This window comes from Geotrypetes seraphini, chromosome 14, assembly GCF_902459505.1.
Source record: "Geotrypetes seraphini chromosome 14, aGeoSer1.1, whole genome shotgun sequence".
Lineage (NCBI taxonomy): Eukaryota > Metazoa > Chordata > Amphibia > Gymnophiona > Dermophiidae > Geotrypetes > Geotrypetes seraphini.
The window spans coordinates 4,956,883-4,982,650 of record NC_047097.1 but is presented as its reverse complement, the minus strand read 5'-3'; the positions used below and the strand labels follow the sequence as shown (position 1 = coordinate 4,982,650).

The 25,768-nt window shown below is 43.5% G+C and overlaps 1 protein-coding gene across 4 annotated transcripts in view; it reads left to right on the top strand.

Annotated features, from left to right (window-relative positions):
- The window catches only part of ZNF609 (zinc finger protein 609), a 333,270-nt gene that overhangs the window by 122,211 nt on the left and 185,291 nt on the right, over positions 1-25,768 (top strand). For all 4 annotated transcript variants that reach the window (XM_033920159.1, XM_033920156.1, XM_033920157.1 and 1 more), the window contains exon 2: positions 684-1,572. In XM_033920159.1, coding sequence (XP_033776050.1) covers positions 826-1,572 — 747 coding nt within the window. In that variant the 5' untranslated portion in view covers positions 684-825. The remainder of the gene's footprint in view (positions 1-683; positions 1,573-25,768) is intronic.

The following is a 25,768-nucleotide window of genomic DNA, read 5'->3' as shown; positions in this document are numbered from 1 at the left end:
AGGCCTTTGCTTGCTGTAATGCTTTGGGTAGACAATGCCTCACATAGTGTCACACCAGTGGAGGCCTCTACTTTAATAATAACGTCTTGAGATGTTAGTCCCCAGGGTATAGTATAGGTGTGGGTAACCACAGTACTCAAGAGCCACAACCAATTGGGATTTCAAGATTTCCACAATGAATGTGGCCAAAATTGATTTGCATGCACTGCTTCTATTGTATGGAAATAGATCTGATGCGTGTTCATTGTGGAAATCTTGAAAACCCAATCAGATTGTGACTCTTGAGGTCCATCCATCCATTTATTTATTTAACTGCCTTTATGAAGAGGTTCATCATGGTTTTAAGTGTCTTGTGTATTTTTAAATTATGTATGTAATGTTGTAATCTGCCTTGTATAAAGGTGGAATATAAATAATAAACTATGGTTGACACCCCCCCCCTCCTTTGGAAGAGAAATTTGCTTGCTATCTTAACATGATTGGTAAAGCCCCTGTAGCACACCCTTTAGCATCCTCTAGATGACATTCCCAAACTGTGATACATCTTGCTATGATAACTCGAGTGGATGGCCTCCTCTGCTGTATTTTGCTAGCATGTACAGATATATAGCTGAAAGTAGATTCCTTCCAGCAGTTATTTTTTTTTTCTAACTATCAATATTCTTCATCTCCTTTCTTTTCAGCAATGATGTCGTTAACCGGGAAAATTTTAACATTTGAAGGCCTGAGGACCTAGTTGCGACTGCTCCCTTCAGTCCAAAAACTTGGGAGGGTGGTGGGAGCAGGGCACCACCTTGGACCTGGAAGTGGCTGGTTGACTCTAAGATGTCCTTGAGCGGTGGAGCCTCTGGAGGGAAAGGAGTGGATGCAAATTCAGTTGAGACATATGATAGTGGGGATGAGTGGGATATTGGTGTTGGCAATCTAATCATTGACCTGGATGCAGATTTGGAGAAGGATCAGCAGAAACTCGAGATGTCCGGTTCCAAAGAAGTAGGGCTCCCTGCACCCAATGCTGTAGCTACATTGCCGGAAAATATCAAATTTGTGACACCGGTGCCAGGCCCGCAAGGCAAAGAGGCCAAATCAAAGTCCAAAAGGAACAAGAGTAGCAAAGATAGTGGCAAGACTGCTCAAACGGCCTCTCTTTTCTCTACAAGTGAGGGAGGAAGCAGTGGCAAAAAAGAGACACAAGGACGCTCAGGTGAAGGTGCCAACTCAAGCGGGCTTGGAGCTGGCACCCCAAAGGGTTCAGAGAAGGGCACCAAGGCTGCTCGTAGTACAGCTGGTTCCAAGAAGGATAAGGAGAGCGGATCATCTAAAAATAAGAAGGAGCGAATCGAGGTGGTGGGGGCCATTGCTGAGAAAGAGGCCAGCGTTCTTCAGCCCTTGGTCCTGGGCGTGAGGGTTGGACAGTATGATGGTGGGCCGACTGCAGAAACGGCCACCCCAGAGCAGCTTGGGAGTATAGCCATAGACCCTGGTGCAATTCTAAATCCTTTGGGAATTAAGCCGGAGCCAGAGGAGCTAGAAAGTGAGTGCCGGACCATGAAGAAGATCAAGGTAGAGAAGGTAAGATGACACTGCCTATAACTTTAAAGTACAGATCAGCAGTTCAGCATCAAATCTTTTTTCATGGTTTCTTAAAATTTAAAACCTGATTGATCTCATTTGCAGTGTTTTTTTCTTCATGTGAATAATTAAAATAAGGAAGAAAAAAATACATAGTGTGTTTGATTGGAGAAACATGTTAACGGAATGAGTATATCCATTGCTTTGTCTATTCCAGCCCCCCCCCCTCTTTCTTTCTCTGGCTTTTCTACCCCTGCTTCTTTTCTCTCTCGGCTGTCACCACTGGCAGTAGGTGGCAGCAGTAGCTTGGGAATAGTAAACCTATTGCCCTTGGTAGCCCTACCCTTTCCTGTCCCTTTGGGCATGTGATTTTAGTTGTAGCTGGAATCAGGCACTGCCAGAAGAGTTAGAGAGAAACAGAAACAACGATCATGAGGCAACATTACAGGTAGGAGGTGAGGCTGGGACAGGGAGTGTGGTGGGTTTGTTGTCCCAGCTCTGTTACTGCTGCCTTTAGTTGTCTGTTTTAACTAAACTGTAAGCTCTACCTTGTGGGGGGGGGGGGCTCTCATTTACATGTATTTATATAGCACTGCATACATTTTGGAGTGCTGTAGAAATAATAATGAGCAGGAGGCATTTTATGAGCTAGCAGCACCTGCTTTCTTTTTAGTGACTGACGTCACAGTCTCCAGTGTATACAGAGTGTGCCTGTATGTAGTGGTGCCAGCTATGGGGGGGGGGGAGGGGACCTGAAAATGTGTGGGTCTGGTTCTGCATTAATGGGAACAAAGAATGGGGGGAACCGTGTATTACCCTCCTTGAAGTAGGTGCTGGCATTTGCCAGGCTAGATCGACACACAATTTGGCCTAGCTGCAGCTTCCTGTGGAGCTGCTGAAAGGCTGCCTGTGCCTTGGAGCTCTGCCTTTTGCTCTCTGCCGTATTGTGTGCTCTCTCCCTGTGGTTTCCCAAGCCTCCGCAGATGCTGCATGGTTAGATGTTTCAGTCATTTCATCAGCCGCAGCAGGGAATACCTCATTCCAGATGCAAGTACTGGTGGTTTTGTTTTAATGTTTTGGCGCTCCTCTTGTTTACTGAGTGAGGGTGAGGAGAATTAAAGGCCTTGTCTGGTCTGTCCTCTGGTATCTGATATACATGTTGGCTTTATCCTAGCACAGACTGAAGAGCTCAATTTGGCTGGCTTCAAAAACGTGCAAAGAGGTCAGCAAATGACTTGCAGGTTTCCTGCAGTCTTTGGAGGCCAGCAATTGAGTTTAACTCAGACTGTCAGTATTGTATGCCTGATTTTCATATTTTGGTAAGTGTATTCGTTCGTATGTTGTGTAGTTAGTGACATCCCTTGGGTCCCTGTAATTCTTTGATGTTGTTGGCTAGTTAATAATCCAATTTGCTAATAAACAGGACAGGGAGGTTCTTTGTAACTTCTGAGACTTTGGGCCAGGTCAAGGATGTTAGAGGAAACGACTTCTCCCTCTCACCCATTGTTACACCTCTGGTGGCAGCAGCTCTGGCAGAGCTTGTGTCCTCTCTCATTCCACTTAGCACTTCTCCCCTGTTGCATCTATTAATAATGGCAAAAGGGAACCTGAGCCCCACGGTGATAGCAGCACTTCAAGCAAATGGTTGCATGCACAGTCCATCTTGTTGTGTCCCTCCACTTCCCTTCCCACATTCCCTCATTCTCTCTCTCCCCCCTTTACACTCTGTCCCTTAGAGCTACAGCCTCAGCACCCTGAGGTTGCGGGTTCAAACCCTGTGACCCTGGGCAAGTCACTTAATCCTCCACTGCCCCAGGTACTTTAGATTAGATTGTGAGCTCACCAGGACAGATAGGGAAAATGCTTGAAGTACTGTATGTAAGCCACTTTGAGTGTGGTTGTATAACTACAAAAAGGTGGTATATAAGTCCAATCCCTTTTCCTTTCTCCCCCCACGTTCATTCCTTTCTTCATGCCACCTTCATGAGCTGACAGTAATAAAAAGCTAGTCTGAGGTGGTATCCATACCCTATTGTCTTGCTGTCCCAATTTTGTCCCCGCCAGCAACTGCTCTCTGAGACGGGGTCATTGACAAGATGGAGGGAGGTTTGGTGCTGCAGGTTCTGGTCACTTCCGTGGCATTGTGCTCTACAAGGAAATGTTCTTGTTCCATCTCCCATTTCTTTATGGCGCTATCTTACTTGTGCTGGGGGGGAGGGGCCAAAGCTGGCCTGAAGCAGGCCCATTGAGCCAAGGCAGCTGGGGGAATGAGCTCTACCACCAGCCCAGTGCCAGCATTGCAAGCACTTTTAAAAACTCATGGGCTGACGTGGCTGATTTTCAGCAAGTTAGAAAAATGTTTGCCCTGGCTTAAACATGGACGGCTGCACCAAGATAGGACATGATATCAATTTATTATTTAGTCATTCAATTTTCTATACCGTTCTCCCAAGAGAGCTCAGAACAGTTTACATGAACTTATTCAGGTACTCAAGCATTTTTCCCTGCCTGTCTCGGTGGGCTCACAATCTATCTTATATATCTAGGGCAATGGGGGGATTAAGTGACTTGCCTAGGGTCACAAGGAGCAGTGTGGGTTTGAACCCACAACCCCAGGGTGCTGAGGCTATAGCTTTAACCACTGAGCCACACTGCGCCACCCTCTTCCCTATGCCAGTAAACATAGAGGTTTCCTACTTTTTGCTGATCCCAAAACCTTGGTGTTCTAGGCTAACCCCTAATATGCCTAAGGCAAAATCAGTCAGCTTTCTTCATGCCTAAGGACATCCAGGGGTATAAATTAAAGAATGACACGGGGACAAATTTTTCCCCGTCCCCGCAGGAGCTCATTTTCCCCGTCCCATCCCCGTGAGTTCTTTTCCTGCCCCTGCCCAATTCCTGCCTGCTCTGTCCTCATCTGCACAAGCCTCAGCCAAAGCTCACGGGAACGGGATGGGGGAAATTGAGTTCCGTGCCATTCAACTATAAATCTGCTACCGATTATCTAGCATCTGCCCTTGAATTACTGATGAGAATCTTTACTTAGGATCCTGGCACTAAGCCCCTGTCTCCTATTTCACCGTTGCATGTGCTTTTGCTGGAACATGCATGATAGCCTGTACCAGAGCTCGCTTATATTTGGCCATTCTGTGAAAATGTTCTCATTATGCTGAGACTATTTGGTGTGGCTTGACATCCTTCTGGCTCTGCCTTGTGAGTATTTAGTGGAGAGAGGGACCACCTCTAATGGTTGAGGGGGGGGGGAGAGACACTAGTTCTCTTTCCTCTTTAATTCCGTTTTTGACAACTTTGCTACAATGGGCAGTCAATTGTCATTTAGTGTTAATTGTGACGGTGGCTTTACTGATATGGCCATGGGCCCGTTGGGAGCTGAGCTCAGACCACAGCTCATTTCACATGGGCTGGCGAATGGATGTTAGCTCGTAATGACTTTTCTTACTGCTGTGCTGAATCATCGATTCCCTTGAGAAATGGTTCTCCTTTTCTAATTCTTTCCAAGTAATGTGTCCAAATGGATTGATTTCAGGGGGTGGGGGGCAGGGGAGTGTTCACGATGAATCAGAACTGCTCTGTTATGGAGCCATGTGCGTTCATTCACAAATATTTGGTTTTCCTCTCTGGTTTTTGGTTGGTTTGTTTTTTTATCCCTCTCTCTTCTGCATTGTTGCGGCTGAGACCTTGGATCTTTCTAGAACCCGGTATTAGAGAATGACATGGGGACAAATTTTTCCCCGTCCCCGCGGGAACTCATTTTCCCGTCCCCACGAGTTCTTTTCTTTTCTTGTCCCTGCCCCATGCCTGCAAGCTCCGTCCTCATCTGCACAAGCCTCAAACACTTTAAAATCATATGTGTTCGAGGCTTGTGCAGTTAAGGCAGAGCTTACAGAAATGGGGCAGGGACAGAGAAAAAAACTCATGGGGATGGGACGGGGAAATTGAGTTCCTATGGGGACGGGGGACAAATTTATCCTCGTGTCATTCTCTACCCGGTATGCTTGCCTTTGGGTCTATTGTATGCCTGCCTGAGGGTTCCTCCTTCAGGGTTTCTGAATGGTGTCAGCCCTTCAGAGGAAAAAAAAAGTGCAATTTTCTTCAAAGCATTTACAAGGCTTTAAGTGATAATATCTCTGTAACCTGCCAGAAGACATCTCTTTACCATTTTTATGTGTAGGGGAGCAAAGTAGTTTGAAATATTGAAAGATAATGTACAGTATGAAGAAAGACTCTGAAATGTAACAGGGCTCTGGAATGGGAGAGGAGAGCATTACTTGAAATGGCTGTTGAGGGTAGATTTCCTCTTGCAGATGTCAAGTGGTTTGTGTTAAACCGTTGAAATCATGACCAGGTGGAGGAGAAGGGAGAACAGTTATACATTTGCTACACTGGACACTTTTTGGTTATGAGTTTGGGGCAAAGGGTTTCTTCCATTTTTCTGCATTTTACTAGAATGGTGTAAGTTAAAAACAAACAAAAAAAAAAAAACCAATCAACTCTCCCTCCTTCTCAAATGTTTGACATAGTACTCCTACTAATCATTTCTATAACACTACTAGACATGTGCAGTGCTGTACATCAAAACATAGAAGAGACAGTCCCTGCTCAAAAGAGCTTACAATCTAGTAAAGACATGAAAACAAATAAGCAATCCAGGAAAGCTGATTACAGAATATAGGACATATGGTACAATGTCACGTTTTTATCCCTGGTTCTAGTCTAGTGAGAGCCCTGTCCGAGTCCCTTTGTTGTAAAACTGCCCCCTCCCATTTCCACTTTTCCCCTTCTGGTGTTCTGGGGAACACAGGAGCTTGGGTTGGCACAGCTTAGCTGTGCTTGGATGTACCGTACATACTTTAATATAAGCTGAGATTTTTGGGCCCAAAAAAGGCCCCAAAATGGGGATCTCTGCTTATATGTTGCAGGCCTCCACAGGGCCAGCCGCAAGACCTGCTGATCCAGAAAATGAGGGATCCCCTTGTCTCCCGTCCCGGATGAATCCAAAACCCTCCCCCTCCCCCTGTGTGCACCCTTCTGCCTCCTGTGCCTGCTGAACTTGACAATCACACCTCCCTCCCACCTCCCCCACGTACCTTTCAGGTCCCTGGTAGCCAGCCAGTGCACGGAGCAGGAGTGATCTTCCTGCCCTCTGCTCCATTCAAGGACGCTGGCTCAAATGGAGCAGGAGGGCAGGAAGATTGCTCCTGCTCAGTGCACCAGTTGGCTACCTAGAGACCTGAAAGGTAGGTGGGGGAGGTAGGAAGGAGGTGTGGCATCAAGTTCAGAAGGGGTTCCTCCTTTCCCGCCCAGCACGAGGCTGCTGAGGAGTTGGGGGGGGGGGGGGGTTGCGCAGCGTATTTTTTGGATTTGACTGGGACAGGGGATCCCTCATTTCCCGGCTCACCACTGGACCAACAGGTCCTGCGGCAAGCCTGGTGGAGCCCTGCAAGGCATCAGGAGGGAGGGAGATGGGCAGTGATGGAGGGGTGCTGGGTGCAGATCCTGGCAGGGCACTTGAATATTAAGCCTCCATCTTATATTTGAGTCAACCATTTTTCTTCCTTTTATGGGGGGAAAAATGGGGGTCTCGGTTTATATTTGGATCAACTTATATTCGAGTATATACAGTATTTCATGTGATGTGTTGTGTAAACTGGCTGTGTGTGTCGATGCGCTTGGGTTGAGCTGTGAAATATAACCTGCCAGGGCTGAAGCCTTTGCTCTGCAGCCTCATTTCCAAGGCACCTGTTTCAATCGATGGAAATCTCATTTTATGCGTGTGTGTGTGTGCATGCACGCGCGTGCATGCCTGTGCCCTCTTCTCCTCCCTCTCGTTAAGAGCTGCTTACATGAAAAGCCCCTTGACATGCCTTTGATATTCTCTGCAGCAGCAACAGTGATAGTGGCTGCTGGAGAGAGTCCATACCCCTTTATGTAAGAATATGTGGTAGGGGGTGGGAGTTACATTCTTCTCTATGCGGGCAGTGTTCTTATAACTGGAGCGACTCTCGTGGGTGAGGACATGTCGAGGCATAGAAAAATAATGTTCTTGTATTCTTGTTAGTGCTGGGGAAGGGAAAGAGGCTATTGATAATGGACCCCCACTGTACATGCCTGTAGCCTCTGAGCAGCTGCTGCTTTCCATTGTAGACCTGGTGTGCTGTCTCGCTCTCTGCGAAAAGCTAGAGGGAAGAGGAGGAGGAGGAGTTTCTGTTAAGACAGTTAAAAAAAATAAAATCACAGTAGCTGCTGTCTCCTCTTTTGGATTTCTGTTATATTATTGTGTGAGTAACTGTTCGTCTGGACCTGCTTGGAAAATGCTATGGCTCTGTAGGACACAACAGGTCTATTTCTTCTCAGCCAAGGGAGAGGTCATGAGAGTTGACTAGAGCCAGCCAACTCTCTGTAGGTTTTTGTGTGTAGACTTTAACAGCATTGGTTGCTTCATATTGTGGCCTGTTTAATGGCAAATAACCTATGTACCATCTTTGAAGAGTTTTTTTTCCCACATGGAGTTAAGTAGAAGTGTTTTTCTAGAAAATTCTCTAAATGATGCAGTTGTAAAAAAACAAAAAACAACAAAACTCTTACATACTTCGTCTTTTGTACTAGAGACAATTTGAAACAGTTAAAGCATGCACAACATGGCAACCCCTATGCATGTTTCTGCTTGTATGTGCTTTTGTCTGTGTTGCCTGTGTGTGCGCGCTCTTGGAGAGGAGGAGGTGAGATGAGTTGAATAGAGTGATGCTCTGGAAAGAATAATAAAATAAAACTGTGTGTGATAATATATCTAGTCATTAGATGTCGCTGTCAACAAATGCCAAAGGATTTTACAGTGCCTGTGTAACAAGGCATTAGACATCACTTTCCTTTCTTATCACTGGGTGGCAGTACATTTAGTGACCAGTTCATTGAGTAGGTGTTGCTGTATATAGCAAACATTAAGGAAGCTATACAATTCAATCATTAGGTTTCACAGCATAGAAGGGGCCTTAGGCGTCTGGGCCAGTCAGCGTCTTAGGCCTCTCCCCGGTTGCATCCGTGGAGGGACCTAAAGCTCTGATTAGCCTAGATGTCTAAGGCCCCACCTACAGGAGAGGCCTTAAACTGCACCAATCAGCACCTCAGGCCCCACCCTGGTGCAGTCAGTAAGAGTTCACCTGTTTACAAAAACAGATAGGGAACCAATGGAGCAGCTTAAGAAGGGGTTATGTGAATGTAGCGACACTGGCGGAAGATAAGTCATGCAACAGACTTTTGATCAGATGGAAGAGGAGAGATATTATAGGAGAGATACAGGTGCCCCACTAAACTGTAAGGAGGAAGTTGCAGTAGTCTGAATGGGAATTGAGAATGTGGATAAGGGATTTTTGGTAATGTGTTCAGAAAGGTAGGGACAGATTTTGGTGATTTTATGGAGTTAGAATCAATAGGTTTTAGCAATCTGTTGGATATGTGCAGATGAAAAGAGAGGAGCCAAAAGATTTTCCCTGGGTTAATGAGCTGAGGATACAGGAATGATTATTTATAGAAGCAGAGAATGGAAGAAGAGGAGAAATATATGGATGAATCACTAGAGTAGCCCAGCAGAAAAAGGGATGTAACAGAAGGGAAGATGGTGTTGTGGAAAGCATTCAGGGCTGGATTCTGTAAACAATGCCGCAGTTGGCGGCTGCCCAGAAAAGTAGTGCTGTTTGCGTGTCAGTCACATGACAGCACCATTTACAGAATAGCGGGCATCTCCAGAGTAGGTGCCAGAAATGTAGGCCAGAGTTTTACAGATCTACATTTCTGGCACCCACTTTCAACAAGAATCACTTCCATAGAGACACTTGCATCGACTTCTGGTGTAAATAAGGCCTGCCTTTGACATAGGTGCCTGTAGGCACCTCTATGGATGAGAACTGAATGCCTATCTTTGAAGGCGCTTGCAGGCGACTACCTTTTTTTTTAAAAAAACAACTTTTTAATTAGTTTTAAATGACACAGTCAATTACAGCACTGTTTCATCTACTGCTGCCTAACTTAATACGCTGTTTGTAGAATCGGCCCCTCAGAGCATGCCTCGTGGAATTATTTCTGACCCTTCACTTTGTGTTAGTGCATGCATATATGTGGATATGTGTAGGTGTGCCTATTGTTTATTGGAAGATTCTATACCGCTGTTAATGACTGGGGGAGTCAATTCAGAGCAGTTTATATGAGCTTCTGTAAAGGTGTTACAATACAGAGTTTGTGTTTCTTGAGATGGTTTCAATACAGACATTAGTAAACCGTAATCAATTCAAGAGATTCCTTGATAGAACATTATCATTCCAAGCAGGCAAATGGAATAATTGTTTAACGTACTTTCTTATCAAACTTTTAGGAAGTCAATCAAAACTTATCTCTTTGATAAATTTCTTTGACTCCATTTCTGCTTTGATGTATTTCTAAAACATTTCCAGATAAATCTGATTACTCTTAACATGCTAATGTAATTTCGAAAGTTTTGTGTAATATCGCTGTCTGTATATAGTCTCGTCCTCTGTAAACCGCTCTGAACTGTTTGTGGTATTGCGGTATGTAAAAATAAAGTTGTTATTATTATACATTATTAAACCTCAATCAGTACTTCTGCTTTTGTAAAGGTGTTACAATACAGTTAGTGTTTTCTGAGCTGGTTCTCAATACAGCCCTGTTAAACCAATCCTCTTTCTTATTTCTGCCTATAATATATAATCAGTCTACTTGCTTATACATATCTACTTGTACATACCTAATGCATGGATCTGTTTTGCTTGGGTGTATGTCTGTGACCAAGAAAAATGAGAATAGAGGGCAGTCTGAAATGTGCAGTTCGAGAACCACTATGATACATAGCAACAATATTTGTATGTTGCAGCTGCTGGACCGGCTTCTCCCACAGAAATGCATTAGGTGGCTCTTTTTGTGGGGAATGGGGCTTTGCCTCTGCAACCCCCAGGTCTGGTTGGCTTATTTTTGAAATCTGTCTCTTCACCTGCCTTTCAAATTTGGACCCATTCTCTTAAAGTTTTAGAAAGTTATTTTGTCTTCATCCAGATGAACATTTTTTTCAAGTCAAAGCCTCATCCAGTGACACCAAGGAGTGCAATTGGGTGCTGCAGAGCCAAACTCTGAGCTCAAACAGGTACTGTCCTGAGTCTGTGACTTGGGAGCAGTTGTTAGGCTTAGGGCTCAACCACCCTGTGTGGCTGTGGTCAGCAGAGAGGGGGAGCTAGGTCAGGGATAGAGAACTACCACACAACCTGCTTGGAAGATATAGAAAAATATTGGATTGTTCCGGAGAGTATCACAAATTATATAACCGGTGTTGTCACTGGTGGAATTCAGTTTTCTCTACCTCCATCTGCTGGTAGGAAGAGAGAACACTTGCTGATTTAGAATAATGACACTGACCAAAGAAAAGAAAATTATCAGGTAAGACACAATTTTTCCTTTGCCCTCATCTAGATGAAGAATTTTTTTTTTTTTTCAATTCCTTGATATACAATTCCTTTCCAAGGATTCATTATGTTGGAAAGAGAAAAATAAAGGCGGCATGTCCTAACATGTCAAGTCTCCTCACCTTTCCCTTTCATTGTTTCCCTTGCACTAGATGTGAGAGAAATGAAAGAAACTGGTGAAAAAAATTAAGACTAAAATCTGGTAAGCGGTGAAGATGAAAAGTAGATATATAATGTATTGTGATTATGAACATTAGAAGTACAAGCTGTCTTGGACATGAGGCAAGTACTATGGAGATTGTAAACCATAAATCTGAGATATTGAGATTATATTACACATACCCTGACTTAGGATTTAGGTTCATTGCTGTCATGGTATGTGCAAAACCTAACCCATTTGGAGACATTGCCCCAGAGGAAAGCTTGGTGTATATAAGGGAAATCCTTTAAGCCTCTAATCCAGTGATTCTCAGCCTAGACTTTGGGACATTCCTAGCCAGTCAGGTTTTCAGGATATCCACAATGAATATGCATGAGAGAAGCTTGCATACACTGTCTCCTTGCAGACGTATCTCTCATATGTATTCATTGTGAGACCTGACTGGCTGGTGTGTCCTAAAATTGGTCTGAGAACTCTTGCTCTAATCTTTGAAATTTGGAGGATACACACTATATCACAGGACAAATCATGGGACAAATCTCATTTGTATAAATATCAGGGTACCTTGTGGGTTTGGCAGAATTCCTGTGATGCCTCTGTGTTGTCAAGATCCCTTCCGTGCTTCTCGTTTGGGCAGGCCTCGGGCTGTAGGTTGCTCTTCGGCACATGGATGGCTGAGATTCCCTTGTGCAGCTGAAGCCTGTCTGAAGTGCTGTGGTGATCAATAAGTCTGGCTGAAAGAGGGCACTACATTATAGCATAAAAGAGCTGCATGGCTATGTCTGCAAACGCTTGAGACTGAATATCTCCAGATATGGAGGTGTTTCAAGAGTCCAAGCCTCTGATACTCTACCTAAAAGGCAAAGAAGCTGATTTAAACTTTCCAAGCCGTGTTGTTCCGAGCCACTGTTGGCCATTCGATTTAACCAGTTGAATGCTTCCTGGGAGTCATAAATCCCCAGTTTTTCATGCTTTACCATTAAGACTGGAAAGCATTAGCAGACTGGTTAGATCCGTCCGTCTTCCAAACTCAGTCTGGGTGTCTCGCTGTGTTATACTGCACTGGGTATAAAGAATGTGCCCTGCTCTGTTTTGTCTTTTCTATCCCATCTTGTATTATATGGCTTAAAGAACATTAAGTGGCGATTCTTCTGTGCGATGATTCAGTCTCATTAGAGGTCGCCTTGCCTTCAGACTGGTTCCTCTATCTGACTGGGGCTAAAGTCTTCTCTGTTAAATACAGCCCTGTGCTTTTGGAGTGCGGTAGGTTAGCTTTCTGTCCATCACACGTTAACACAGAATTACATTATTTGTTGTGTACGTTTGGCGCTTAGTGCATGAGGAACGCTGCGGCCTACCTTGTCCAGCCATTTACTGGTGATGGGAAATGGATGGCAGGGATTCAGAACATGTCCTCACCTCCTTGGGAAACTATGGCATTTTAGGAATCAAGTAGCACCATAATTAGGCTTGGCTGAGAGGGACAGTCGCCCAAGAGGCATTCAAAAGCACTCTGGGTACCCTTGACCAGGACCATCCATCGATTTTTCAGTGACAATACCAAGATAGTGCCAGGGCACTCTGTAATGATTTTTAGTGACACTATCTGGGTAATGTGCGGTGTAATGAGGGAAAATTATTTGAATAGTAGCAGTATTCAACACCAGATAGCTGAAGACAGAAAAACTGATGTCCTTTGTTGGATATTGCCTTTGTCTGATACTTAAGCAGGTCATGGCCTACCTGGGTATTCAGCACTGCTGTCCGAACAGTACCTAGCATTTAATATCCAGCAATATTTTTAAAAGCCACAGCTGGTGTTTAAAAGAAGCATGAACTGTAGAGTTTAGTTACTGGCTAGCTACAGTTTGTGAGTTTTTTGAAGGTTGTAGAGTAAGTTTTTGGAAGATTTTTTTTGTATGCGCAATGGCATGGATTAGTTTGAAATGGGTGTAGAGAACGGCTGTGTTAAAGGTTAGTGAAAATAAAGTTGGAGTCATTGTGTCTCCCTGAAAAACTATTCTGAATTTCTTGATTTCATACTGAGCTGTTTCACCCATGTAATATTGTCTGTTTCTTGCCTGCTTTGTAGATTGTCCCAAGACACTGGAACCAGGTTAGTTAGCTCTTAGGAGAATTTGTTCTTTCCTTGTTGCCGAGTGAAGCAAAACTGCACACATTGAATACCCTACCACCTGCCATTTTAGGAGCAAATGTACGAATCGGTTCTGTGCGAGATCCAGGTTTGATTCCTGAGCTTGGTTTTTGCTCCTTGAACTACCGGGCTTTTTTGAGGAAACGTTCACAGATGCTGTAGTGAAGGGTCATGCCTAGACTAGAAGTGAGCAGGGACAGGGTGATGTGAATGAAGGTGCATGGTGCCAGGCCTATTCCACTTAAGAGGCAGATATGATAAGCCGTGTGCTGAAGTGTGGCAGAAGGATTTGGGGTGGGAGTTCGGGGGTGGGTTTTTTGCTTCGGGCTATTCGCAGTATCCCTACTTTGGTGCATAGTGCGGAGCTTCGAGAGTGCCACTTCAGGACCTTGTTGAGAGCGTATGCCTCCCAGAGCCGGGCCTACCATATGGGATGTGTTGACACCCAATACTGTCTCACCTGTCATGCGGAGGTGAACTCTTACTTTCATGGTCTTTGGGATTGTGAGAGTATTCAGAGCTTTTGGGGGGCCTTGGCTTCCTTTCTTCAGGGTCTCCTACGGGTTTCTGTTCCTGTCTCTGCATATCATATGTTGTTCGCTCATTTTTATTTATTTCTCTACGGAGAAACTGTTTTTGAGCAAATGTTATATTTTTGGGAAAAAGTGTATATTGAATTTCTGGCTGGCAGATGTTCCTCCCTCCTTCTGGTACTGGAGGAATAAATTACATGACCTTCTAGGCTGGGAGGCCATGCTGGCTTCTTCCTCTCGTCGACGGAGCAGAGACTTTGTTCATATTTGGACTCCCTATTTGGACAGTTTGTCTCCCCGGGTTCGTAGTCGTATCTTGAATAGACTGCAGTTGTATTCCATTCTGCCTGTCTGATCTGGGGGACGGGGGGTTTGGGGTGTGGGGTTCTGGAGGGGGTCTGCTTTTGGGGGAGATATGGGGGGTGGGGCGCTTTGTAACCTGAGAGGACATGAGTCCAGTCCTCTTGGGGAGGGGAGCCATGTCTTCTATATTTGACTTTTTGCCCGATGTTTGTACTTGTTGTAGTTTGTTGCTTAATAAAAAAACAGATTTCACCTAAAAAATACTAATAAATTTATACCTGAAACAGTAAACAATATATGCAAAAAGTGTGTGGCAAACACAGAGAGCACGGCAGTCACTGTGGAAGCATGCCTACAATTCTAGTGCACGTGTTCTAGTTCTGTGTTAGCAGAATCAATATTTTATGCAGAAATTGCTCTGAGACCTGGAGACACGTATGCACATATACATGCATTAGCCCCCTAATTTTGTAAACTTTTGCATTCAAGTTTCTGACTAGCCACAAATTTGTATGCACAAGTTATAGAATAAAATCTGTTGTGTGCCTAGCTTAATTCAATAATTGACTGCCAATTGTTGGCTATAATTAGTACTAGTTAGCAGTTATACGCTTAACTACTCCAAGGGCTAGATTCACTAAGCTCACCAATTGTGTCCCGACCAGTTTGCAACCAGTTTGTGACCCCTACCTGATTCACAAACCTTCTGCCCGATCCGATCCATACCTGATCCGATCCGCACATGCAAATGAGGGGAAATTGCATTCAAAGTAAAGAAGGCAGCAATTCACTAAACCAACAAAGGAACACTGATTGGGCTGGCCGATCCAAAAAGAAGCTACTGCTGAGGACCAGTGGCTCATGTTCTTGCCGACTGTCCTGCTGCCCTGAAACAAAACATTTTAAAAATATCTCCCTTGTGCAAAAAGCACAAGAAGGTAAGCTCTGCCAACTCTCCTGCTCTCTGCCGCCTTTCCTTGCAGTGCAAGCCCGCGGTTTTAATCTGTGGGTTAAAAGCGTGTTCTGTTCCTGGCTGCAATGTTTTCTGTTCAAACGTGCTCTGTTTCAGTAAAGCCCCCCCCCCCCACTCCTATTTTGACCTCGCTTGTTCGGAGAGCCACTGTATGCGCAGACCACATCTACAGGCAAAGAAGTTGGTTTGCACATGCGTCTGGATCGCTCTGCAGCAATCCGAGGGGGGCGCTGTGGGGCATGTCTCTGATTGCATTAATTTGCATGAGGAGGCGTAGTGAATCGGTCGCCCGGCAAGACTTGGACACGGATCGCCCAGATCGGTGAGTTTAGTGAATCTAGCCTTTGGCACTATTCTATGAGTTGCGAGCTCATATTTCAGGTATGAAGCTTCAAGGGCAACATAGACCTGGGAGGGGCATGGGTGATTTGGAGGCATGTCTGGTAGTTAGGTGCACAGGTTATAGAATGCAATCATTTATGTGCATAACTGCCTACATTTAAACAGTATTTATGCCAGCTATTGAGCTGATGTAAGTGGTGATAGACTCAGGAGTAATCTGAGGAAATACTTTTTTACAGAAAGGGTGGTAGATGCATGGAACAGTCTCCTAGAAGAGGTGGTGGAAACAGAGACTGTGTCTGAATTCAAGAAAGTTAGGCATGCAAATATAGACTTATGGTAGTATTCTGTAATGGCAGTTATACACACAGCTGCTGCTATAGAATTCACCTTAGCATGCATCATCCCAGTCCCTAATTTTTGCTGACTCTTTGAGAATTTACCTCTAGCCAGTGGTGTAACGAGGGAAGGAGGCACCTGGGTGGTGGCGCTCTGCACCGCTGAGCAGAATGCCTCCCCTGCTTGTGCCTCCACCCACCCACCCACCTCTTGAAATCTTCTCTGGCTATGAGTAGCACCTCCTCCCTTCTACTCTCACCATCCTTGGTTCTCTCTCTGATGTTACTTCCTGGTTCCCCGCCACCAGGAAGTGACATCGGTAGGAGAGCCAAGGCTGGTGCAAGTAGCAGGGGAGGAGGTGCTACTCATAGCCAGAGAAGATTTCAAGAGGTGGGTGGGTGGAGAGGATGAGATGCCACCACCCTACCCCCCCTTACTACACTACTGCCCCTAGCTGTATATATCTGTGATATATAGATTTCTGCAGTCAATCACATTGTCCATCCTTCCCCTTAACCTTGCATTCCTGTTCACCTCAGTTTCTCATCTCCTGGCCTGTTTTTAAAATGCTAATTCAGTAAAGACTTCAGCGGATCCAGAACACTGCGGCTAGGTTGATCTTCGCAAAAAGCAAATTCGATCATGTTTCCCCACTTCTGTCAAAATTTCACTGGCTTCCAGTGATTTCTAGGATTCACTTTAAATGTACCTGCCTAATTTTCAAGATCCTACATGGCATTCTTCCTCCCCTAATCCCACTATCCTGGAATTCTTCGAGTCCTGACACTACCAAATCTGCCCACAAACTCAGATTATCTTTTCCCTCGTTGAAAGATGTTATGTATGCAGTTAAATTAGGGAAATCCCTTTTCTTCAAATTCACTGAGCTTTGGAATAACCTCCCTGCCCCACTGCTGAATCTAGGCTCATTCCAATTATTCCAAAAGCATCTGAAAACCAGGCTTTTCTCCAAAACGTAAAGCTATCTATTTAAAATGTAAAGCTAGCTATCCTCTTCATAACCTCTAATTTCTTATTATGTCCTTCCCTCATTTATTGAATTACCTGTAAACCGTGTCGAGCTCTATCTTTATGGAGATGATGCGGTATAGAAACTTAAGGTTTAGTTTAGTTTAAATCAAGAAAATAGTTGTGGCTCTGTCGCACTTTAACAAAAGAGAAGAAACTGGCACAAAACCCTAACTCTGCAAAAGAATAAGCTAGTTTTATACCTCTCTTCAGAATGTGTGCTAAAGCCCCAGCCATTCAAAACCTTGTGCAACTTTTGCTCTTCTGTGTTCCTCTTTGCATCACGGTTTATCGGCTAATATCTTTTTTAACCATTGAAATTTTAAGTAGGCAGTGTTCTGATTTAGGCAGTTCTTTGTGCAGGGGTGTCTTGGGTGCTAAACTTCTCTTAGGGCAGCCATGACAGTTTATACAATAGTGCCTGGAAACTGCGCTGAGTTGTGTGCTAAGCCTAAGAACATAAAAACATTGCTTTACTGGGACAGACTGAAAGTCTATCAAGCCCAATATCCTGGAATATGCTGGAAACATCACAAGTACCTGGCAAGATCCTAAAACAATAAAAACTGCATTTCATTACATTGGCTCCTAAGTGGGAAATCCTAGGAAATTAATGTAAAAAAAAATAAAAAATTGAGCTACTGTAAAAGCAGGGATGATCCCAAGAGCTGTTTGGTGGCAGTGTGAACTAAGGACATCTTCCTGTGGTTATCTAGTGTTGCCGACTCGCTCTGGATAACCTCAAATCCAATAAGCTAAAGCCATTGTATACAAAAAAAAAAATAAATCTTGTGAATATTCATTATGGGTAATCTGAAAATTGGACTTGGATGCATCCGTGAAGGATCAGAGCCCTTCATGGCAGCTCTACCAGAATGCCCGCTGCTCTCTTTGTCTTCCGTCGCTTGGCAAGATGCCAGCCTGCTATTAAATGTGCTTTAGCTTTGCAGTCTTAGCCTGATACAGGGGACGTATTACAACCCCGGGGCTCTAGCGTGTGGAGTATAATCTTCAGCTCAATTTAAATGCAGACTTTGCTTTTGGTACTAGTCTCATGAAATCCTTAGGTAAGGCTTCTCTTACAGTCATCACAAAATGTATTGAGGGATTTGGGTGGTTTTTTTTTTTTTTTTGTCTGTGCCCCTTTCTCCTCCCCCCCCCCCCCCCCCCCATGCCTCCAGCTCCACCACCCTACAGTTTTTACATTGTTGATGGTGGAGTCTGCTTCCATGGGACTGGTTCAAAGATGTGGTGCTGGCGATGTGCAGTTTGTTTTTAAAGAATGGAGACTTTTGTTGGTCTGAGTAGAAACATTAGCATGGGTTAATGAAAGAATGAGCTTGTTAATCAGGATTTTAACCTGGTGCCTGTGTTTTAAAGCAACAGTCCATAAGCTTAGGGCAGAATGTCATTTTATTGTGAACAAGGCAGCAGAAGGAAAAACATACTCTTTCTTCCTCTCCCTTTTTTATTTATTCATTTTTTTAAATAACTGTGGTTCGTATGTAATTAGCTGTAAGTAGAGAAAATGTACTTTGACAGCTTGTGGGAGTAGCAGTGGAAAGTGCTTGAATTACAAGGGTTCTGTCACAAGAATTATTGACAGGGAAAAGCACCCATCAGAGAAGGGATTTAACTCCTGCCTTTTCAGTTGTAACCTAAGGCCAGTTATATTCAGAGACAATATGTATTCTGGGTACATTTTCGGTTGTACAATATAGGCCAGGCTTTGTTTCCCTTTTACAGAGTCCCGCCAAGCAATGCTGCCTTTATCAATGTGATGAGGGGTATTGAGAGAGGGTTTTGGATAGTCTAGTGCAGTGGTTCCCAACCCTGTCCTGGAGGAACACCAGGCCAATCGGGGTTTCAGGCTAGCCCTAATGAATATGCATGAAGCAAATTTGCATGCCTATCACTTCCATCATATGCAAATCTCTCTCATGCATATTCATTAGGGCTAGCCTGAAAACCCGATTGGCCTGGTGTTCCTCCAGGACAGGGTTGGGAATCACTGGTCTAGTGGTGATTCTCAAACCTCTCCTAGTGGCAACTTTGGGTTTTCAGGGGTTGCAGATATATTGACTCCTTATAATCAAACATAGTGCCAGTATTTCAAAATGATTGGGCTACCACATACAATACAAGTTACCTCTCCTTGGACACAGTAAAGGAGCTTGCTATCACTGGCCACCACAGAGCTGGCTCCTAGATATGCAGATCAATCTCATACATAGTCATGGCGGTGGACCTGATAAGCTGACTGGCTAGGTGTGCCTCCAGGCAAAGGTGAGAAGCAATAATTCTGCAATAATTTAAGATTTTGTCACAGCCTAGCAGGGAAGGGAGACAATCTGGGCATACTGGGAGAAATCAAAGTGTGCTGTTTCTTTTAGAAAAGTGTCTGCGTGTTTTCAGATTTAGGAAATGGGAGAAGTATCGCTGTCCTACTGCCAGTGAAGCAAAAGGGTTTTTGAGTGCTTCTTCCAGCCTTGCACTCCTTGGGAAGGGTTTACTGCTACAGATATCCGTATGATGAATGTGCTTTGCTCCATAAGCTGAATGATATAATTATAAAGCCAGTAATCTAGAAACATGATAGTTTAGCTGCAGGAGTTGTTGGTTCTCTTCCCCTCCCCCTACAAATATACCTATAAAATGCCCTTCCTGCCTTTTTTTATAGCTTTAGTGCCATGGAGCTTGCTTGTCCTACTGTGTTTGTTTGCTCAGGCATTGCCATGACTAAAGTAGCTGCTCTCTTTATGCTCCAAGCCTTCTCCTTGCACATTTCCCTAGACTGTAAATCTGAGCCAGCAGTAGCTGCAAGCCAGGAAGGCAGTGAACAGGGTAACATGTGACAACCTGTTATGATGTACACAAGGGCCCTAGGAACCTGTAGTGACTGTTGGTGTTCTTACACTATTCAGAAAAGAATGATTTAAGATGAAAAAGTCACACGGTCGATGACAGAAAAAGTTGGAATTGACCCATCCAGTCTGCCCAGTTGAGATTCTTCTAGTATGTAACCTAGCTCCAGCCTCCCTGCCCCGAACCATTCTTTTTCTAAAATCTCCAATCATGAGCACCAGCATTTCAGGAGCAGATGAATCCAGAGACACATAGGTTCTGAACATCCACCAGCAGGCAGAGATAGAGAATACCAAAAGTGAGCTCTGTCATATATAGGATGGTAAGCTCACTGTTTAGCCAGTATTCTCTGTCTTCAGCAGGTGGATGGATGGTCTCTCTCCAGCTCCTGGTCTCATCATATGCTCATCTCCTATTTTATTATTAAATTTAGTGAGCTTGGGGATTGTAGGTTTCTTGGAGTTCCTACTCTGGATACACCTGGTGGTGCCCGGTCCCTACCCCACTCCGCTGCCCACATCAGAGTTGCTTTCCTCTTTGTCTTCCTCCTCACTTAAAAAAGAAAGGAAGTGAACATAAAAACCCCATGGAGGGCAGCTACTCTTGCCTGAGGGCATTTGGGATTCTCATGGAGGGCAGCTGGAATAAACAACTCTTGGAGTCCAGCAAACTACACCCTAGATCAGTGGACATCGATCTGGTTGGAGAGAAAAACCAACATCCAGTGCTGCTCCAAACACTCTCTAATTGCTGATGCTGTATTCGGCAAATATTGGTTGGGCCATGGTACCTGTGGCCCACCTCATTCTGTTGCCTATGGTTATACCAGTTTTCTAAGGGGATGTACATTCCCTCTGCTAATTACCTCATGGAAATATACAGGCGTCATTTACACTTGTTGGATAGGATGCATAATGTCTTAGAAATTTACGCACATACATAGAAAATTCCAAACATATGAGTGTAAGTCCAAGCCCCATTCCTATTCCCCCCTCCAGGAATTCCTAAGCTCGTCATGGATAAAAGTATTCTCTATACGGCATTATGCACATGCATTCACCTGCACTTTTTACAGACGGTTTTATAATAATCCATAAGTAAAATATAATACAAAATAACTTTTTTTAATTGCACTAACCAAACTCAAAAGCTAGTCAAAAAATACACCATCATTCTATTCTTTTTTTTTTTTTTTTAACATTATCAGCCTTTAAAATGGACCAACATCGCAACCACACTCCTTTTTCCATAATCTTGTCTGGGTATAAATTGCTGTTTTACGTCTATAAATGGCTTTTAAAATTATCCCCCCCAGGAAAAAGAGCAAAATAAGGTCGCCTTTTACTAAGCTGCAGTAGAGGTTTCTACCACAGCCCAGAGCCCTAAATGCTCTGATGCTCATAGGAATTCTACTTTGCAGCAGCATGGGAGCATTTAGTGCGCATGGGTCGTGGTAGAAACCTCTACCACAGCTTAGTAAAAGGGGGGGATAAGTCTGTTTTTTTATTGCTTAAGTGTGCATTTGCTTGCACAAACCAGCTTTGTAAGGTGGTTAATTTATGCAGCTTTGTATATTGATTGTGTGGATAGATTTTAGTTGTTTGCAATCAATTTGTTCACTACACTTATCTGTGGTTCAGTTAAAATATGCATTTACATTTTGATCGAGGGCTTGTGATCCATGTTGCCTCTGATCCTCTTGTTTTCATGAACAGCTGGGAGAACTGGGAAGAATATATTTACATAGGCCCCACTACATGGTTATTTTAAGATATTGTGTTTCCCCTTGTGTGTTGCTAATTTAAACTATGTGTGTATATATATTAGTGAAAATGTGTAAATTGGTGAAGAAGAAACAGTATGTACAATTTGAGGAGGAGAATGGAGAGGGGCAATTGTGCGCAAGAGAATGTTTGGTGTATTTGGTCCCTGCGATGTAAGGTTAAAAATGAGGAGACGTAAGGGAAGATCCGTTTGAAGTGTGAAAGATCCGGAAGGGAGAGGAATGGAGGAATGCCAGGAAGCTATCCGAGGTAATAACTGACTGAAAACAAGCGTTAGCTGGTACCAGCAGAGCCCTGGCTTTGTGTGGAGAGAGACGTGCAGGAGGCAAGTTTGGTAAGTTCTGGGCATGCTGTGGTTCTAAGAAAGGCCACGGCTGCTCTCCACTGTTTGAGAGGGGTTTGTCTTTTAGCAATGATAGGACTCTGTCCAGGAAAGCAGTTCAGGAGTACTCCATGGAGCAGAGCTAGAAAGCTGAGACATTGCACTGTTTGTGTATAACTGCGCTCAGTGTATAAACCCACATCGGTCAACTTTGTGAGAGACGTTGCACCTATAATGTATGCTGGAATAAAGTTGTATTTCTACACGTTATTTTAGCTCAGTAATTGCAGTGCTGTAACAGCTTGTCTCTATAGTAATTTGCTAGTATTGTGCGACCGTGAGTGGCAAGGAGATGATGCAGGCACTCCGGCCAGTCCATTCTGTTTGAAGCCCTAGTCCTGGAACTGTTCCTGAAGCGAGAGTCTGGACCTACCAGATTAGGGAGATCCATTTCAGCCTTTGTGTGTGTGTATGGGGGGGGGGGGATGGAGGGGAGAGATACAGACCGGTGGGAAAATATGTGTCGGGATTATTCATGAGATTTAGACTACAAGCCCTAGAAAATCAGACCTCTTTTGTGGTCCTTGAGGATCAGAGATAAGTATTTCTGCTCTAGAGGATCCTGAGGCATATTGGGGGAAGAGGTGTCCTAAGACAGTGTACCTCTGCTCTGAAACAAAAAAACAAAAACGAAATTCAAATGTAAAGAGGTAACCTAGCTGTCTGTGTGGCATTTTAAATATCTAGCACTCGCATGTGATCTGTGTACTCGTAAATACCCCATATGTGTGTTTTTCTGATATTTTTTTTGAAAAAATGTTTCACTGTACATAAGAACATAAGAGGTGCCATACTGGGACAGACCGAAGGTCCATCAGCCCAGTATCCTATTTCCAACAGTGGCCAACCCAGGTCCCAAGTCCCTAGCTAGATCCCAAGTAGTAAAACAGATTTTATGCTGCTTATCCTAGGAACAAGCAGTGGATTTCCCCAAGCCATCTCAATAATGGCCTATGGACTTCTCTTTTAGGAAATGATCCAAACCTTTTTTAAACCCTGCTAAACTAACTGATTTTACCACATTCTCTTGCAGTGAATTCCAGAGTTTAATTACATGTTGTGTGAAGAAATATTTTATCCCAGTTTTTAAAAAATCTACTTAGTAGCTTCATTGCATGCCTCCTAGTCCTAGTATTTTTGTAAAGGGTGAACAAGCGATTCACATCTACCCTTTCCACTCCAGTCATTATTTTACAGACCTCTGTCATATCTCCCTGAGCCATCTCTTCTCCAAGCTGAAGACATTTAGCTGTTTTAGCCTTTCCTCATAGGAAAGTCGTCCCATCTCTTTTATTATTTTCATCGCCCTTCTCTGTACCTTTTCTAATTCCGCGATATCTTTTTTGAGATACAGCAGCAACCAGAACTACACACAGTATTCGAAGTGCGGCTGTACCATAGAGCAATACAAGAGCATTATAACATTTTCATCTTTGTTTTCCATTCCTGTTCTGATAACATTTTATTTGCTTTCTTAGCCACTGCCGAGCTGAGAGTTTTAACATATCCTCAACAATGACACCTAGATCCTTTTCCTGAGCAGTAACACCTAACATAGGGCTAGATTCACTAAGCCCACCGATCAAGTCGCAACACCTTTGTGACCCGGACCCGATTCACTAACCTTCCTCCCGATCTGATTCCGATCCACGCATGCAAATGAGAGAAAATGGCATGCAACACAGGAAGGCAGTGATTCACTAAAAAGAAAAGGGAACACCAATTGGGCTGGACGATCCAAAAATAAGCGACTGCTGAGGACCAGTTGCTCATGTCTCTGCCGACTCTCCTACTCCTTGCCGCCTAGAAATCCAAACTGATATGAAAGGAAACCTACAAAACCCTCTTGCTTGAGGTTCCCCCTGCTCTCTGCCACCTCGACGATCTCTGCCGCCCTTCCCTGTAGTGCGAGCCCGCGGGTTTAAAGCAGGGCTGCACTACGGCATGTTCCAGAACACGCCGCAGTGCAGCCCTGCTTTAACCCTGTGGGTTAAAGCCACGAGGTCGTACTGCAGGGAAGGTGGCAGAGAGCAGGAGAGTCGGGGCAGTGTCCTCTCCTGACACCACCACTGGTGCCAGTTTAAAGAAATAAAAACCCGACTTTAAAACTCAGAAATACATATACAATACCCCAGAGCGAGGCCAGAGGAAATTCCTTCCCCCCCCTCGTTCTTAGGATGTAGGAAGAATGGTAGAGCTCGGAAGAATAAAATTTCCCAAGTAGAGTTCGATTAAGACTCCTGACAATCATCTTTTTCACATTGTTTATTTGAGTACAGAAAAAATATACAATTTTAAACATATAACTTTTATAAAATAAAAAATATGTTCAGGGTCCCAAAGAGGTTCAGACTACTGGATGCCCCCCCTATAAGTACAGTGGTACAAGCTGAGTATGTTGTGGCATTCGGTCCCTGGGATCTTTAGCGATGTATGCATTATTGCATTTTATTCAGATTTGAAGAAAATTATCTTATGTTCTTCTTTCATTTGCAGTCTGGCACCTTTTAAACAACCGAGGTGCTAAATTCGGTACAATTTTTTTTATTCTGATTGCCCCCCCCCTCCTTTGTGTGGAGAGAGCATGCGCAGACCATCGACAGGCAAAGAAGATGGTCTGCGCATGCGTCAAGATCGCTCTCTAGCAATCTGTGTTGTCGGTGGGAGGCATTCCTCCGATTGCCCCCATTTGAATATGGACCCGATGTGAATTGGTCGACCTGCCACGGATCGGGCAGGTTAGTGAATCTAGCCCATAGAACCCAGCATCATGTAGCTATAATTTGGGCTCCTCTTGCTTACATTAAATGTCATCTGCCATTTTGTTGTCCAGTCTCCCAGTCTCATAAGGACCTCTTGCAATTTTTCACAATCCTCTTTAGATTTAAGAACTTTGTGTCATCAGCAAATTTAATTATTTCTCTACTTATACCCATCTCTAGATCATTGATAAATATGTTAACAAGCAGCGGTCCCAACACAGACCTCTGGGGAACCCTACTATTTATAACTTTTCTCTTATTAGGCTTTATCTCTAACGATACACTTTAGTGTATCGTTAGAGATAAAGCCTAATAAGAGAAAACTTCATCACTGTTTCCAATTGAGAATATGAAAATTTAACAAGAGAGGTATTTTTGCGAGTTTACAATTGATCTCTCTTTATCCTATATATATTGGGGTTTTTTATTTTTTTTGGTAAAAATTTTATTATTTTATAAACTAGTTTACATTTGTTTTTGGGTTTTTTGTAAAAATGTTATTATTTTATAAACTACAGTTTACATTTGTTATAGAACAATTATTACAGAACTATTTTCATAGAATACACCAATTCATACAATTAATTATAAAAAATATTGTTTTACCCACCCACCCTTCTTATCAAATAATAATAATATAAAGTACATAAACTAAAATAGTGAATAATAATTGTTAATTTGACAATTATTACAGAAGTAATTTCATAGAACATATCAGTTCGTGTTTGTCAATTAAAAATAATACCAAATAAAACAAAAATTTGATATACATAGAAATTATCTTCAGTTAACTCCCACCCATCCGGATGTGTAGTGATAAAATCAGAAAAATAAAAATTCCTAAAGTGAATCAACGAATAAAGCCAATGGACCCCATATCTTCTTAAAAAAATATATTGTTTTTGATTAACGAACCCCACTATTTACCCTTCTCCATTGAGAATATTGACCATTTAAACCTATTCTCTGTTTTCTGACTTTCAACCAATTCTTAATCCATAATAGGATATTACCTCCTATCCCATGACTTTCCTTAGAAGTCTTTCATGGGGTACTTTGTCCAAGTTTCCAAGTTTATTACATA